Here is a 17,466-nt window from a genome sequence, read left to right as displayed (position 1 = left end):
GCCATTTTTTCCTCTCATCTGAGTAATTATTAAGTCACATTAATTAATTATTAATCGATAAACAACCGGATTGAAATGTACGAAGGAAAAGTTCGGTTGCAAAGTTTTCAAATATCAGATGAGCTGTTTGCAAAAGTCTGTTCGCCATTCACAAAGAGAGAATCCCAGTTTTATGCGGGGGTAACGCCAGAATTGTTTGTATCGCCTTCAGAATTTGTGCTCATTATTACTGCTCTTTAATACCGGCACGTCCCTTTCTGAGTGAAATAAAAGGTGAACTTGATTCTGACGTTTTCAACCCGTATTTTGTAAAAATCGTTACGAAAATATGTTAGCAACATGCTTACCGTTGATTACCTCACGGCTCTTCTGAGGTTTAATTTTTCTTAAGAAATCTTTTTTTTTTTTAAATCCAATACATTTGATGTTTTACAGATAACGGGTGATGGAGTCCAACTGTCGTAAATTAGTATCGGCTTGTGTTCAATTAGGTAAGAAAAATATTTCCGATCGATTTAGGCGAACATATTCTTTATGTAGGCAGAAGTTCATTGGAATATAAATATTTGTGTATTTTCCGTATTAGAGAGAGCGAGAGAAGGAGATATGTACCTATATTTTATAGTCACATATTACATTTACAAATATTAGTGTGTTGATTGCATAGCTATTGTTTTCTCGCTCTGCGGAGAGCTGATACTTTAATAGTCAACAGATTTAAAGATAAAAAAAAAATGTCTGGACTTTTAAACTCTTCGTAGTGCAATGAAATTCACACGGGCTGTGATGTTCACAATGCTGGTGATTTGGCAGAGTTATTCTTTGTCTGACCATCTCTCCTCTCTGTCTGTCTGTCTCTCGTTCTCTCTCTAGTAGGGGTGCAGCCTTCTACAGTTGAATGCCTTTTCTCCAAAGACTCTGATATTAAAAAGGGGGAATTCAGTGACTCTCCAGAGAGCAGGAAAGAGGCGAGCAGTAGCAAGCTCTTCGGGAGGCAGCATCCCAGCGCCAACGGTAAGCAAGAGCCTCTCCGGCCGCCTCCCTTCAGTCCCACTCACTTTCTTACCTCTCACCCTATCTACCACTCGTGAGAGAGAGAGAGAGTCCAAGGCGTTGGATGCGTAATTGGTCCCTCTTTATGTGCTCCTTTTACCTTAGAGCTAAAAGGGCTGGTCTCAGGTGTGCAGTGTCCTGTCCTGGTTGGATTCTAGTGAAAAAGGTGTTGGTTGTTATTTGGATAGTGGATTTGAGGAGGAAATTTCCCAGCTTCTTTTTCACATCCTCCACTCTCGCTCTAGCTCTTGTGTGGGAAGGCAGGCCGAGCCCCAGCTAAAACGTGGTCCAACAGCGACCTCTGCTGCTTTGCACCTGTGCCTCTGCGCAGAGAACGGGGGAAACTGGACAATGCGCCCTCTTGGGAAAAAGTTAACTTGGTCCAGGTTTTTTTGTTTGTTTGTTTGGGTTTTTTTTGCTGGTGGGGCGTGCAATTCAATTAAAAATAGATATTCTTCGCAAGCTGTTTTCCCCATGCAAAGAGCAGAGTGCACGTTGTGAATAACCACTTTCAGGGCCAGTTCGTGCGGGTATTTTCTTGGTTGGTTGGTTTTTTTGTTTTTTTTTTTTTTACTAAGGCAACTCTTCCCACGGAGTTTCAAAAGGGAGGAGAGGGGAAGATATGCCTGCGTGAGGCGTGCAGGCAGGATCTGTCCAGTGGACAGAACAACTTGCGAGTAGCTGTTATCTGTCTGGATGTATCGGCATCCTTTTGATGCAACCCTTTTATACTGTTTCAATACACATTTGTGCTGTGCTTTAGGATGGTCTCTTTGTGTTCCTAATCAGAAAGAGTTTGCGTCCGTATTTTTAAAAGTAAGTCCACAATAAAATTGCTGTTAACATTTCAAAATAAAAATCATTGTGGTAACTATTTGCGCTGAATATCAGAAATGTCTTTCTTTGTTTTGTTTGTTTAAAAATTATATAAATAGGCATAAGAAACCGTTTATCTTCCACTAATAGGAGGATCTCTCCACTTCCTTTTTGACTCAAGTTTTGATGGCTCGAATATGTGAATATAACATATATTAAAGGGAAAACATCGATGCAAACATATTACAAAGACGAAAACAAGCTCTCTATTTCAAGATCCTGTTTAGTACAAGACAAGCATAATTTTGTTTAAATAAAATATATTAAAGTGAATAAATAGTATAGGAAATTGGGCTGAACTAATAATGTAAGTATTCCAGGTCTTGTGGTTAAACACATACTTGTAAGAATATACTATTAACCCTATTTGGCTAAATAGCTTATTATTTCTCAGATACCATCCAGTGTTTTGCAATTGTTCATTCTCCCCTCCCCCTTTGAAAGTTTTAATCACTATTTGACAGCTCGTTATAAAAATAAATGATTTGACCAGTGGATGGTTAAAAATCAAGATTAGAGACAATTCCAAACCTCAAAGTATTATGACCCAATAATTTGTCATCCCGAAAAAATACATGATATTAAATTGTTCACAAATAGGGTTTATCAATGTTTGACACTTTTTCATCCACAAGTAATAACTGTTAAATAATGTGGAGATGAAGGATGACATTGGTTTATATATGGTTTGAGAATAACAAAGGCCTTTTTACCCTTCACCTTTTTTTTTCAAAGAACAGGTGGTCTTAATCAAAGACTATAGCACGATTTAATGGGAAAGTGGGGACCTTTCTCCTATAATAAATTTATGAGTCCTTACAAGCTAGTTTTATTCTAAGTATTTATAAAAGTAATATCCACATATGCTCCGTGACATGGTAGCTTTTTACTTCCCTTGCTGAGAAACAAATGGTTATTTTCTTAACCATTAATTATGAGTCAGGATTATTGTATTACATGTAAAATTTCCTGCCTAGTCGATAAGTCTTATTTTTTACCTTTCGGACTGAAAGGGAAATTGCTATCCAAACATATTTAATACCATTAATTAAAATACACCTCTCTGTTGAAGTATGCTGAAAACCTTGAGTTTGTTGGCATTTTTCGGAATTTTAAAGTAGTATTCTTTAGGACCATATCCTGTCATAGTTCCTTTTGTGAAATTGCTGTTGGGGCCACTGTCAGTTTGGAGTAAAAAGATATGTAAAAAGTGAAAATCAGAGAAAGAGAGCCAACAAAATATAAATGAGTGTTGAGTGTTGAGTTTCTGCAAGTAAGTGCTGAGTATTTTCATAGCTCAGCAGAAAATAAAGGCGTAATTAGAATAAATAGGAACTTATTTAGTCATATTAATATCCATATGAAAATATTGTTACTACAGGTAATTTCACATGAAAATATCTTAATCTTGTATCTAGCCATAAAACTGAAAATGTGAAAATTATTTCTTAGTGACAAACCATGCAAATGTACATTTTATAAGTACTGTTGTTAATTATTATTTTAATTTCTGTGCAGTGTCCTGACTTCTGATAGGGCATGCTTAATATATACAATTATTACATATATTTTTGTAAATTCCACTTCAGAAATCCTGTTCTGTAATCAATAACCCAGTCACTATTGAACTAACAGGCTCAAAATATATAATGTGGAACTAACACAGTGTTATCACTCTCAATATGGCAAAGTGGTTATTTAAACTCATTAAAAATCATTATTTGGGGCTGAATATTCAATAATTTAACATCACTTTTAGAAAATCACCCGCTCATTCAGCTTTATAGATATATTCCCCAGCACTTAGGTATGTACACCACTGTTTAAAGCAGATGTTTAGCACTTATTATTACACAAGTTAAAAGCTAATTGTGCAACCTTGGTAGCTCTCTGTCGCTCTTCCACTGGTGAGACCGGAACAGTTTAGTTTCTTATATGAATCCAATATCAACACTTATCCCAATGTATGTCTGTGAGTGGATGGCTGGATGGATATGCAACCGGATCCCAGCCTAACTGAAAATCTCTGTATTCTATCAGTTCAGCGAGATACGAATTTCAGTGGTACTGCCAGTGCAGATATTGTGGAAAAGCCACATAAGTCCACCAAAATGTCACCGTAGCTATGTGTGCATGCCAGAAATACTAGTGCTGCTTGAACAATGCCAGTACAAAAATGTAGTTTAGGATGGCAACCGTGTGAAAAAGGGATAGAGGAAAAACTGGCATTTGGCTTCTTAAGACCAGCCTGGCCAGCTAGAGAGCACCAGAGAAAATAACCCTGAGAAGAAGGGAAGAGAGAAACCCGAAGAAGAAAGGTCTGAGTCAAGTAAGAAAAAGAAACTGGACTGGGGAAGAAAGAGAGTCCTAAGAGAACTAAGAAAGGCCTAGGACTAAGAGAGGCCTGAGATCTGAACAATGAAAGGAAGAGCCAGGAGGTTTCCAGTTTCTAAATCAGCTACACACTCTGGTCATATACTACATTTCAGTATGTTTCTGCAGTTGATTGGGACTGATTCTCGTTAACGGGAAATGTGATTATAGCAGCTCCTACCCCAAATTCAAGTTTCCCTTCAAATAATCGCTGCAAATTGAGAATTAAAAGTTACTTATTGTTTTTTTTATTTTTTTTTCGCCGTCGTCTGACAATAATATATGCAGCAGTTGTTAGACTGACTCCAGGGAAAACTAAATGTATAACGAAAGCTTATTCGTGAGGAGGAATATACTAATGGAACAATCTGATGTCTTCTTAATCCTATGTAAAAAGCTTTGTCGTCTTCCTAATATTGACTGAATGGGTAATTAATGGCTCTTCATCTAGGAGAATACCCGGTAATCCAAGATAGGCGAAAGACAACAAGCCAAAGGTAAAAGACAACAGGACTAGCTGGAGAATCTACATGAGACCCAATTTATCCATTTAGGAGAGTATTACGTCTAGAAACAATGATCTTATAGTAGACGAAGGCAAAAGTGGGAAAATAAATACCTGAAATATGTTTTGCAAACACAAGCAGTATCCTGCTAAGCAGGTCAGCTGAGCTCCTGTTTCAAGATCTCGCTCTCTCTTTCTCTCATTCAGAGATAAATTTAAATCTCTGCAGAATTTGTAGTGTCTGTTGAAGTTGGACTGAGGTTACAAATGATCAGGAAACACAGGCTTTACCAGAATGGATCAGACCAGTCATCCACCTAGTCCGATATCCTGTCCAGACGGCGGCCAGCATCAGCTGTTTCAGTGCAAAGTGCAAGAACTCCTGCAGAAGGAAATCTGCCCGCAATGAAAGATGTTGGGTTTTTATTTTATTTGTTTGTTTTCCCCTTTCCCTAAATCTCCATTACATAGAGGCTGGGAAGATCTGGAAACTAAAGAGTACCAAAGATTCTACCAACATTAAAAAGAAACAACAGCAACAAAATTTCTGCCATTTTAATTTAAACCTTTAGCAGTAATGTATTACTTGGGTTACTACAATTAGGTTGGGTTTTTTTTTTTGTCAGCTGACAGCTTTTAAAATATTATTTCGCTAGGGAAATAAAAACTTCATCTCAGATTAAAGGTGGGTATTTTTGGATTTATGTGATTTATGGTCACCATGACAACTAATGCTGAATGTTAGCTACCCTCATGGCTTGGGGGGCGGCGAAGCACTGTGGAGTTTTAATCACAGTATTGTAAATAAGTGACTGCAGCCTTCCCTTCTGACTATACCTGAATACGCCTCTGTTCCTACTCCCCCCACTCCAACCCTCCACTACACACACGTTCAAGTGGAAATGGGTCTAGGGTAGCCCATTAGGCTCCGGGAGATGTTTCACAACTGAGAACAGCAATGATTCTATTCAAATTCTTTAGGAATGTTCTAATTTTTTTTAATTGTTCGTGATCCTTAATACAATCCAGATTTTTACAATGGGCCCCCATTTTATCTATTATCTAGAACCCAGATAGGAGAAGGAAAGCTTCACTTAGAGCCACTAGCGCAAAGGAACCCACAGGGAGTCCAGAGTTTTGTCAAAAGAATCTCGACAGAACTGAGGTTTTTCTTCTGTCAGCGCCTAATATTCTGACAATCAAGGGATTCTGCAAACTATACATCGCCCAATCTTCAACTCACAATTTCCAATGTGCAACAGTCACTAGAACTGCGTTCCGTGCATTATATAGAAAAGCGTGGTTCTGTAGTCACGTACATGTGCAATTATTCTTGAAATACCAATAAAAAGAGGAAAGAGCTGACAATAAAGACGTCAGAACGGGGTGGGGTGGGGTAGGGTGCGGATTGTTCTTTGATTAATTAAGACTTTGGACCGGAATGGGAGAGACACTAAAGAGACAGACCTACAGACAGAGAGTTTCCAATGTATAATCTTTAATAAATGCCTGTTAAAAAGAAGCACGGTTAGCCACATGTCCTCATATTCTTCCTTTTTTAAAGCCCATAGCAGAGTAGCTGTTGAGAACTGACGGTTTCGTTTCATTCACAGTCCCTAGGACTCAGTGCTGCGAGGCGTTTGCAGACGGGTTTGGACAGTAAAATCTAACTGTGGCATTAAATAAGACTAAAATGCATAATCGCTTGCTTAACACAGTGTCAAAACATGCGTGACTTTATGTCAAACCCAAAAATTCCTCCAAACCATTTGTCTGGAAGAGGGAAAAAGAAACCGAATTCAATCTCTTATCTGAGAACATTAAATCCCCGTTTTGACACAGAGTTACACTGTGTGTTTGCGCATGTTAGAGGAGTCTTGTGTACAAATTTGACCAACGTTAAATTTTATGACAGAGGCTAAAAATCATAATGATTTATGACCAAACAAGTTAGAATTCAACATAGCATCCCATTACAGAGGAACCCACAAAGTGCATAATAAGTGCTTTGCAGTTTCCAAACCATACATATGTCTTTTCGTTTGACTCGCAGGATTCACGGGAATGTCTGCATTTCTAAACTAAAAAGCCCATCTTCAAAAAAATAAAACTAATGAAAGAGCGCTCTTCCCCCTTTACACACACACACACTTTGCCCATACTCCGAGTATAAAAGTGGAAGCCCTAGATAAAAATAGAAACCTGGCAATCCTTCTCCTCTAGCCCCTCCCCCGGATCGTTTCTGTTGTTTAACCAGAGAGAGATGTATTCATTTACAAATCGCTTAAAGGTAATAAAGGTCTGGTGCGTCCCTAATTTTCCCAGTTCTTTGCAATATAATCTTGAAATACAGAATTCCTATATCAGCTCCGTCACCCGCAACCCAGCCCCCTGCTTGCCTTTAAAATACTGCTCAGACAGAACTTACTTTGCTGAAGTTCTGAACCTCCAATTCTAACGCGCAGGAAAGTCCTAACTCTGCGTTTAAAATAATGACACTGGGTGGGAGTCGTTGGTTTCCTCCCTAATGGAGTCCTGTCATTAACAAGGGCTTGGGGGATTTATGAGTACAGGACCACAGTAGTACAGAGAGGTTAAGAAGAAACTGGAATATGATTAGTAAACAAATGGTGCAGAATGGAGCTGGATTCATATTGACTTAGTTATAGGTCATCTGCTGCCGGTGCAAAGGGAGGAAATATTTACTTTGCACATATACTTTATGATCTTGGGGGAATTAGAGGAAATTCAATAAGAAAACGGCTAGAATCATGTAAAACCCCCTATTTAAAAGACTTAAGCAAATTAGAGTTTTATCAGATTAAAATCCACTACAAATGTAAGCGCATTGTCTCCATCGAAACGCTGTGGGGTCTGAGGAAAGAGATTCTTTGCCAAATCTCAGGGATAAAACACGTCATTTAAACACCAGATAATGAGCAGAATGTAAATTAATTTAACCTTCTTTACCAACAGGCTGCTAAAGTAATGTCTATAATGTAGCGATAAGTAAGATTGCAAGAGATAATACTGAGGGAAAGAGCATCAGCTAATAAGAAGGACCTGCCCAAAAAAAATGGATAAAAGAAAGGGAAGCTTGGAAGTTATGTTTTGATTTAAGAAAGGTCCCATCCGTGGGAAGCTATAACTATCCAGACACCTAGAATTGTGAAGAGTAATTATAAGGATGGGAAGAATCTTATTAAATTGCCCATACATTTTCAGTATCTGGGATTAGTTCGTGCCAGCCATACTTAATCAGAACTCTTTCAATCAACGGGTGTATTACTTTAAAAAAAAAAAAAAAAAAAAAAAAAAAAAAAAACCCTGGCACTGCTATGGCCCACTCCCGAGCCTATTGAAAATATCTGGGATAGGGTGTTTTCTTGCAACTCGATTCAGAGGAGACAAACTGATAGATTAAAATACATTTGTCTCTTGCTTTATCTGCGGGACAAGTCCATCTTTTTCTGATTGAAGAAGCTTCTCGTCATGTGGCCAACATGGAAGGACACACAATCTCCACAGTGTGAGATTTGCTGACCAGTTCCCGATATTTCTACTGTAAACCACTGCTTCCAATCTCACACCAACACCTATTGCAGTAATATAACGAGACATGTAAACAAAATCAGAATGTAGGAGGGAGATTAGTTTTTGGTTTGTGCGCTGAGATGCAGCCAGATGTTAACTAAATACGATGTGTGTGTGTGTGTGTGTGTCTTTCTCTCTCATGTTCCTTCATCTTCCTTGCCTCGGGATTATGGGCTAAATCCTGCCCATGGGCTAACTCTGCTATGTGTACAAAAGGAGAAGGATTTGGTCTTATGTATGTAAGATTTGTGGATGTTTCTGGACGGGAAATAGAACTCTGAAAACTTTGACCGGTCTCTTTTTAGTTGGAATTTCTTTCCTATATATGGCTCAGAAAAGTTCCTATGGTAGGGTTTTATACCGCCGCTCACCGCCATAATATCTCAGTGTTAGCAATGTCTGATTTGTCGTAGTCACTTTGTTGCTCTAGCTTTCTCAGTTCTCTTTCCCTTGGATAATTCTGGTTTTATTTAGTAATTTGTTCAAGACGTCAGAAAAGGCTCTAAAAAATAAAAGGAATTTAGAAAATGTCCCTGTGATCAGTTGTTTGAAATCTCCCTGAAATGATGGGCGGAAGAATAGATAGATAGATATTGCACAAAAATGAGATTTTCCTGGTTTTATTTTCTTTGAAATTATCACAAGAAAATAAACTAGATAGCCAAGGAAAAGTAAGAAACGTAAAGGTCTACAGATATAGTGCCAGAATCGGATTGAGTCTCATTGATTGCTTTCCAATGAAACGTAAAAGATTGCTAGAATTAAAAAACTATCCATTTTCCGTCAAAGATCCGTTGGTCAAACTGGCGTAACTGTATAAACTGTATAATTTATTTTCTACTTGATTTATTAATGGGCTTTTACACTCGTATTGGTATGTTTAGTGTTGTCGTTTCTGTTCAATAAATCTGTAAAAACGAGACTATAGTATTGAACACTTGGTAGGATAACGCTTAAAATAATGATTTTTCTCTTTGACAGTCTAGATTTTGTTCGTTTTTAATTCGGATTTATAAGGTGCCATTATTCTTGCTCGCAATTACAGAAACGCTTTTTAAGATTAGGGGAATATTCATGACAGCTTGGGTTGAAATTTTAAGATTTTTTAGTTTGTTTCTTCTTCTTTTCTTCAGCAGCCTGCTTTTTTAATGTAGAAAATTGTGTAGCCAGCAAATTAGGTTGTTTCCCCCATATCATTGTGAAACGGCAATAAACGTTATTTATAAAATGTGTGGGTACATTACGCCTAGACATACACCCCAACACACACATTCCTTAACCCCAGTTTAGAATCACCTCCTTTAAATACCCAAGCTCTTGCCATTTGGGCATAGCAGGTTTCACAAGCTCCTGGTCCTGCAGCCTGAATTTACTTAGCCCAGCCCTACTTCTCTGATAGGTTGTGGTTATTATAGGAGGCCTTCAGCCTAACGCTTCCTGATTGGTCCGGAGCGACATCAGTCCTGCCCTGAGCGGCGGGTCCCGGGCGGGGGAGGCGGGAGGGAGGGAAGGGGTCGGGTGACATCACTGCCCGGGGAAGGCCTCCTCTGGTTTTAAGATGTTGGGCAAACAGGGAAGTGGCTGAGCTGATCCGGTCCATTGCTCGCCTGGGCGCTGAGTGTAGATCTGTGTACAAGAGAGAGAGTGTGTCTGAGCTGCTGCTGCTGCTGCTGCTGCTGCCTTGGATATAATATCATCTACCTGCCCCTGTCACTCTGACACTGACAGTGCCATTGCCTTAGAGTGTCAGTCAGGACACCTGGTTCCTATGGTTATTCATTATTATTAAGAATATTATTATTATTATAGGGTCGAATTTTCCTTTTTTATCATCTTTTTTTTTCTGTGTGTGTCTTCCTGCTGCCTACTCGCCACAAAGAAAACCCCATGCGCATCTGTGTATATTTTCCTTGAGACTTTAGCTAAGGCTGTCTGGACTTCTACATTAGGCTTCTTAAGACTCTTTAAGTAGAAAGGGTAACAAGCTGCTTCTTGGACGCCGTCCACCGCTGCTGCTTTTCTGTCTCCCACTGGACCAGGGAGCCGTACAGGGAACTGAGCCTGCAACTTCTGCAACGCTGCGCCTTGGAGCGGGGGGTGCGGTGTATATCAATCGATACGTCCCCGTTATACACATTCATAGAGAGCGCGCGAGAGAAATATTTGGCTTTCTTTTGCCGATGAACTTCATGAAAGATCCGTTAAGCCTGGAGCGCCTGGGAGCCGGGAATAAACTGTGCCCCACTTCACCTTCCTCCTCCTCCTCTTCATCCTCTTGCCATCATCACCAGTCGGCCCTGGTCATGGCTTCTGCGGTAGCACCGGGACAGCCTCGCTCTTCCCTGGAGTCCTCCAAACACCGGCTGGAGGTGCACACCATCTCGGACACCTCCAGCCCCGAGGCCGCAGGTAAGACAGAGGCCATCCCGGGCGGCAGCTACACTCACCCGTCCTGCTGCCCCCCCGCCCCCGACTTAAAAAGACCCCCTGGTAACTTCTGCATCACCCTGTCCCCCCAGTTCTGTGTCGTTGCTGCCCCCTCAGTCTCTTCTCCATATTTTCCCTGGAGCGAAGGAAAGTGAATTGGAACCGGACTGAGGTTCCTCTGCGCGTCTCTCCTGGCACCAGAGCCCCGGCTTATTGCCTTGGGTCTGTGTGTGTTCATTGAGAGCATAGGGAAAGCCCTCCCCCAGTATAATGAATTACTTCTGCAGGGACTTTCCGGCGGGTTTGCACTGGGATTCACGACGGCTCCCATTTGGCTACGGATTGCCTTGCCCCTGTATGTATCTCACCATTGTCCCCACCCAGCATCCAGCTGCGGAGAAAGAGAGAGAGACCCCACGGCGATCTTCATCCAGGGAGCTGGGAGGGGAAAGGGTCCGCAAGGCAAGAGCAAGGATATTCAACCGGGGCAATGATTCAGTCTGCTCATCAGTGAATTTGAATGTGCCGAGATCCAATACATGTAGGGACTATCGTTTACTTTGGTATTTGGAAGTGTCTTTGAATCAGCCTGCAAGAATCGGGGTCTGTTGATAACTGTATTTATTATCTCTGTAAATACTGCGTGTGTATTTCTTATAAATACATACATATACACAGACAATGTAACGATATTTATCTGGCATATAACTGTGTATACAGAGAAATACAATTAAATCTACATTCTCTATCTATATCTAGCCTGTACGTGTTGTCTCTCTCTATTATCTATATCTATAGAATAGTAGAATATACGGTAGTGTGTGTGTGTGTACATACATAATTATCTTAACCGTAAATACGCTAACAAAAGTCAACCTAACGAGCCTTTTCTATTCAGGGAAATCATTACCACCGTTTCTATTGGCATTAAGGAGCAGCCTTTTTGAACGTTGGGTGCCCTTTTTTTTGACAGAGAAAGATAAAAGCCAGCAGAGTAAGAATGACGACGGCGGGGCTGAGGATCCATCCAAGAAGAAGAGGCAACGGCGGCAGAGGACTCATTTCACCAGCCAGCAGCTGCAAGAGCTGGAGGCCACTTTCCAGAGGAATCGCTACCCGGATATGTCCACCCGAGAAGAGATCGCCGTCTGGACCAACCTCACTGAAGCCAGAGTCAGGGTAGGTACAGACACCAAAAGCCCGATGCTGCCCGGCGGTGGGGGAAGCATTGAGCTGACTGCAGCTGCTTTCGATTTCAGTTTGCATTCAAACCTCAGAGCCTTTGCACAAAAACATCAGGGAGCAAAAGACATTTATGTCACAGCCCGGCAGATTATGATCTCTCCTTGGAATATGGTGCAGTGCACGTTTCGCCCTTACCGTGCAATGTGTTCTCTTCCTTTTGATCGAAATGCTAATGAAAACATTAGCCAAGAAAGCAACTTGGAACAGGCTTCAACCTGCGCTGCCTCTAATGAGAAAAATATACAACATACACAAGGGCTTTTATTTCCTCATAGGCGTTCAGGGCATGCCCTTCCTTGCATTTTCTCTTTCTTTTGGTTTCATAACTACTCCAAGAGCTTCCCCCTCCCTTTCCCCTTTAGATTTATGGTACTATCACAGTGCTAAAAGTTATCAAGATTATGGGCCAAATCCGGATGGTATGCAATCCCGTAGTCTAAAACCCTCGCTTAAAAATAGACCCAAAATAAATAAATACATAAATAAATAAATCCCGAGATCTTTGTTATTTTCAAACCCCCATGCCTCGTTTATTGCTCTGCTTGTACATGGATACTCTTAAAACACAGTAAATTGAAAATCATGTTTGATTTGTGGTAAAAGTCTATTTAGTCTTAAATGTTTTAGAATTAGATTAGACCTCTCAAATAAATAAATAAAGGCCTCTCTTTTAAATTAAGAACTAGCTTAATCCACAGAAATTTAGCAGTAAACATATATTTTCAATAAAATGAAGTGAGTTGTAGACTTCAGACTAAGCTGAATAGTAGAAATAGACACTGAGTAATTAAGAAGTATATAGAGGGGAGTGGGAAAAAATCAGGCTATATTTGTGGTTGATGAATTAAAGCACAATGGGATTGCAAACTGTTTGAATCTGTCTGAACCCTATTTCATTGTTATTTTAAAAAGTGGTCTCAATTTAGGCTGTTTGTTATTGAAAACAGTCACTTTGCATTCTTCCTCTGAAGTTAGTAGCCAGGTGGGTAAAATATCGGATTATAAAATGTTAAAGTAATTTTAGCAACCACTTCACACTCTGTATTTTTATTCATGAGCTGCAGTTTAACTGATGGATGTTTTGTGAAGATAGGTGGAGAAATATTTGCTGCTTTACCTTGACAATATTTTGTGAAAGTGAGTGGGGCATGATATTGGTGTATAGCTGTGTGTAAGCAGTGTCAAGGATTAATTGTACAGTTAGGGATTTGTAATGTAAAACATCTTTTGTGTAAACAAAGAGGAGCCCGGGAAGGCCTCTAGTACACAAAATAACTTTGCAGGAGGCTGGCTGACAAATCAGACACCAAGATGTGGATTGAAAAGATATGCAGAAAGGAACACGTTTTCGCCTTTGTCTGGAGGGAGGGACCTTAGATCTCATTTAGTACGTTGTTAAAAGGCAAAGCTTACCAAAAAGCAGGAGGACACGTTTGTTTATAAGTGTTTGGGAGTTCTTGAAGATTAGCACATGGGGAACTTGCAGTTTTAACAAGCTGCGGAGTCAAGATTTATTAGTATTTTTCCCCGATCTGTAATAGGAATTATTATTCTTCTCCTCTGGCAAAACTCTGCAGGTTTTCTAGGCGTTTTGCATTCGATTTGCAATTGGTTTTTGGGTTGTTTTTTTTTTTTTTTTCACTTAATGTCTCCAATTTGTAAAATGACAGGGAACAAAAGTTATAAACGCGCTGTCTTTTGTGGCGCGAATGTGTGTTTCGGAATAACAAAAGAAAAACTCATTTGCAAAACGTGTGTTCTAAAACAAATATTGCATGTGATGAACTGTAGCTGCTACAATATGAATGTGACGGAACAAAATCTCTGAAGTCTGCACTGGAGTTCCTGAAGAGTTTCTCTGGCGATTTTGCGAACTTCAGAGAGTTGTAGATTTGAATAACCATTCTCAATACGAATGTCTGTCAATAGTGAAAAATACGATCCTTTTTACACGGGTCAATTCTCCTTGAGCGTGTGTGATCTTTTTTATTACCTTCGTGGTTAGCGAAGTGCTGTGATTTCAGTTTTTTGTATCACTAAACCGCGCCTGACATTTTCTTGTATTTATTTATTTATTTTAAAGGTTTGGTTCAAGAACCGCAGAGCCAAATGGAGAAAGAGAGAAAGAAACCAGCAGGCTGAGCTTTGCAAAAATGGCTTTGGTCCACAATTTAACGGTCTAATGCAGCCATACGATGACATGTACCCCGGCTATTCTTACAACAACTGGGCAGCCAAAGGCCTGACCTCTGCCTCCCTTTCCACAAAAAGCTTCCCTTTCTTCAATTCTATGAATGTCAACCCTCTGTCTTCTCAGAGCATGTTCTCCCCTCCAAATTCCATCTCCTCCATGAGTATGTCTTCAAGCATGGTGCCCTCTGCAGTCACTGGGGTCCCTGGTTCCAGCCTCAACAGCCTGAATAACTTGAACAACTTGAGCAATCCCTCCCTGAATTCTGCAGTGCCAACGCCAGCCTGTCCTTATGCTCCTCCAACACCTCCTTATGTTTATAGGGACACATGTAACTCTAGCTTGGCTAGTCTGAGACTTAAAGCCAAGCAGCACTCCAGCTTTGGATACGCCAGTGTTCAGAACCCAGCTTCCAACCTGAGCGCATGCCAATACGCTGTGGACAGACCCGTGTGAGAGATTAAGGTATAAAATACTGAATGGGAATCCCTTCCCCTTCCCACAAAGACTGAGAATTATACTAGAAAGTAATGGGCACTATAGAGAAAGAGAAAGAAAGAAAGAAAAGGAGAGAGAAAACAGAGAAAATGAAACCACTGAAATAAGATAGCTCCTTTGTTTTCAAAGGAGCTCTGCAGATTCTGACATCTTTCACTAAGAGTATTTCCAACAGTTACCAGGAAATATATATAGGTATACATATATCTATATATCTATATAGCACCAATACAGATATATAGATATAGATGTAATATATATATGGACAAATGTTTGACTGGATATGATATGACATTTTAATGTTACTATAAGCTTGTTATTTTTTAAGTTTAGCATTGTTAACATAAAAATGACTGAAAGGATGTATATATATGGAAATGTCAAATTAATTTTATAAAAGCCGTTGTTAGTAATATCACAACAGTGTTTTTAAAGGTTAGGCTTTAAAATAAAGCATGTTACACAGCAGCGATTAGGATTTTTCGCTTGCGAGCAAGGGAATGTATATACTAAATGCGACACTGTATGTTTCTAACATATTATTATTAAAAAAAAAAACCATTGTGTGAATATCAGTTTTAGAATAGTACCTCTGGTGGATGCAATGATGTTTCTGAAATTGCAATGTAAAACATGCCCTGTGTATAACATTTCGTACAATATTATTGTTTTACTTTTCAGCAAACATGAAAAATGTGTTTTATTTCATGGGAGTAAAATATACAGCATACAGTTTTGTCTGGATTTTTTTTTTTAATGAACTAAGTGGGTAGCGGTGACTACTTCACGTTGATTGACTGATAGATGACACTGGATCCCCTCTGGGCACAGTAATTTTTAGTGCTATACTTATAAATTACAGTGATTTTTCAAACAAAAAAACCCTTCACACTAAAGTTACATGCTAAATAAACTCCGGCCTTGGAACTCCTGGTTTCTGCATTTCTGCGAAATAGACAGGGTTCTATTATTCCCATGAATAGCTCAGTAGAAAATGGATTATTTGAGATTGCTGGACTGGAGCATTTCCAAAACAACAAAGTTGCTGCATCTATCTACAGATTGAATTGCTCCCGCTGTGAAGGACGCTGTTGTTAAATAACACAAAATAGTTTGCAAGCCCCTCCTGTTCAAAATAATCCCACAGCCACCTTTTTTCTTAAGTACAGAGATCTTTCATGTAATATTACATTTCTATTTCCAAATTCCTTTTCAGGCATTAGCAGAAGCAAAGACCACTCCAAATAACCGCAACCTCGGAGAGCTCGAGGGGTTGAGAGGTTAGCCTGAAGTTTCCTGAGACTTGTACTGCAATATGTAGTTGAGGGAAAAGGTCGTGCTCTCTGTGTTTTGTTTTAAATAATATTGACCCATTAATTCCAAACCTGCTTGTTCGTGAAATTATACAGGATTATAGTTCGCAGTCTCCAGGACAATGAAGTAAATCAAGATGAATTACAGTTTGGCCCTCCCATCCGACGACATCTGAACTGGGAATGAATGTGTGTGAATGTTAGGAGCTTGGGGAGGAGGTGGAGGTTGAGAGAGAAACATTTTTTATGCGGTTTTGGATTTAAAGGAAACATCAAGAATGAATTAAAATATAAAACTCCGAACAAACTGGGAAGAGCTCGCTGGGTTGCTGTGTCTTGGGGACAAACAGGCTAGATAGGACCTGAGGCTGGAAACTCCGCCAGTGCCTGTCTCTGGAGAAACTGAACCTGTGTGTGTGTGTGCGTGCGTTTCTTCGCAGCTGGGTGTGTTTTAGCTGCTGTAACTTTACGTATAGGCCGAGCAGAGACACTGCGCCTTTGTTCCGCACGGAATCGCTGCCACTTAAAAAGAGATCTCAGATAATGCCCCTGCTTTATGATCGGCGCTCGCTGCACATTAACTTTTCTGTCTTTATTTTTGGAGGCGTCGCGGGCAGACCTGCAGGCAGGGATCACGCGGCGGAGGGAGAGCGAACAAAAGCCCCTTGGACAACGGGTCACCTTCCCCTTGTACCCCTTTGCGGTGGCGGTGGGTGAGAGGCAGGGGCGGCCAGGCGGACCTGTTCGGTCTGGAACCGCCTGACGGTTCAGCTGGCCTTCGGGAGGATTTGGTTTTAGCATCCAGAGGCTGGGGGAAGCAGGCAGGGGAATAGGATCCCCCAAGCAAGGTGGGGGAGGAGGGGTGTCAGCGTGTCTTTGGAGGCGGGGGGGGGGAAGAGCAGGGCCACTTCGAGCTGCTAATGCCTCGTGTTAATGAATTAAGCCTGAATCAATGGATCCCCGGGCGAAGTTTTCTAACACGGGAGGCGGAGTTGGGCAGCGGCCGTTTCCCCACCCACGGCGGGGCTGGAGAGAGCAGCTCCCGGGACAGAACCCGAGCAACAGCCGGCGCCTCTTTTGAGGCAGACGGACCCGTCCCCAACTTTCCCCCGTTCCTCCCCAGTCCAAACCGGTTCCAATCGATTTTCTGCACCGTGTCAACACTTAATACCGGTGAGTGCGAGGGGGAACGCTGTTGGGTTCATAATTTCGGGGCTAGTAGCGCCTTCAAGTGCTAGAAACCCAACCCCTGTAAGCTGCTGGGTAGCACTGGAGCTCAGAGTTTCCTGTGTCAGAGTTGAAACATGGCGAGTTCAGAGCCATCATGACCTGCCTTTACTTTCTGTGCAGACCGTCGCATCTTATTCGAAATCACCGAGCAGAATTACTCT

The 17,466-nt window shown here is 40.8% G+C and overlaps 1 protein-coding gene across 2 annotated transcripts; it reads left to right on the top strand.

Annotated features, from left to right (window-relative positions):
- The first annotated feature begins 445 nt into the window (after positions 1 to 445).
- On the top strand, positions 446 to 15,462 carry PITX2 (paired like homeodomain 2). Of its 2 annotated transcripts, XM_067568207.1 has the most exons (4): positions 446 to 491; positions 877 to 1,014; positions 11,802 to 12,007; positions 14,157 to 15,462. In XM_067568207.1, the coding sequence occupies exons 1-4, from the start codon at positions 446 to 448 to the stop codon at positions 14,718 to 14,720; spliced, it is 954 nt and encodes a 317-aa protein (XP_067424308.1). In that variant the 3' UTR covers positions 14,721 to 15,462. The 2 variants fall into 2 exon arrangements, with proteins under 2 accessions (XP_067424308.1, XP_067424307.1); XM_067568206.1 differs by lacking the exons at positions 446 to 491; positions 877 to 1,014 and adding an exon at positions 10,582 to 10,810.
- Positions 15,463 to 17,466: the final 2,004 nt, after the last annotated feature.

Source organism: Emydura macquarii, unplaced genomic scaffold (assembly GCF_026122565.2).
Source record: "Emydura macquarii macquarii isolate MOO-44397 ecotype Brisbane River unplaced genomic scaffold, CSIRO-AGI_Emac_v2 contig_2863, whole genome shotgun sequence".
Taxonomy (NCBI): Eukaryota; Metazoa; Chordata; order Testudines; family Chelidae; genus Emydura; species Emydura macquarii.
The sequence above is the reverse complement of the archived record's forward strand: the minus strand, read 5'-3'. Positions and strand labels throughout refer to the sequence as shown.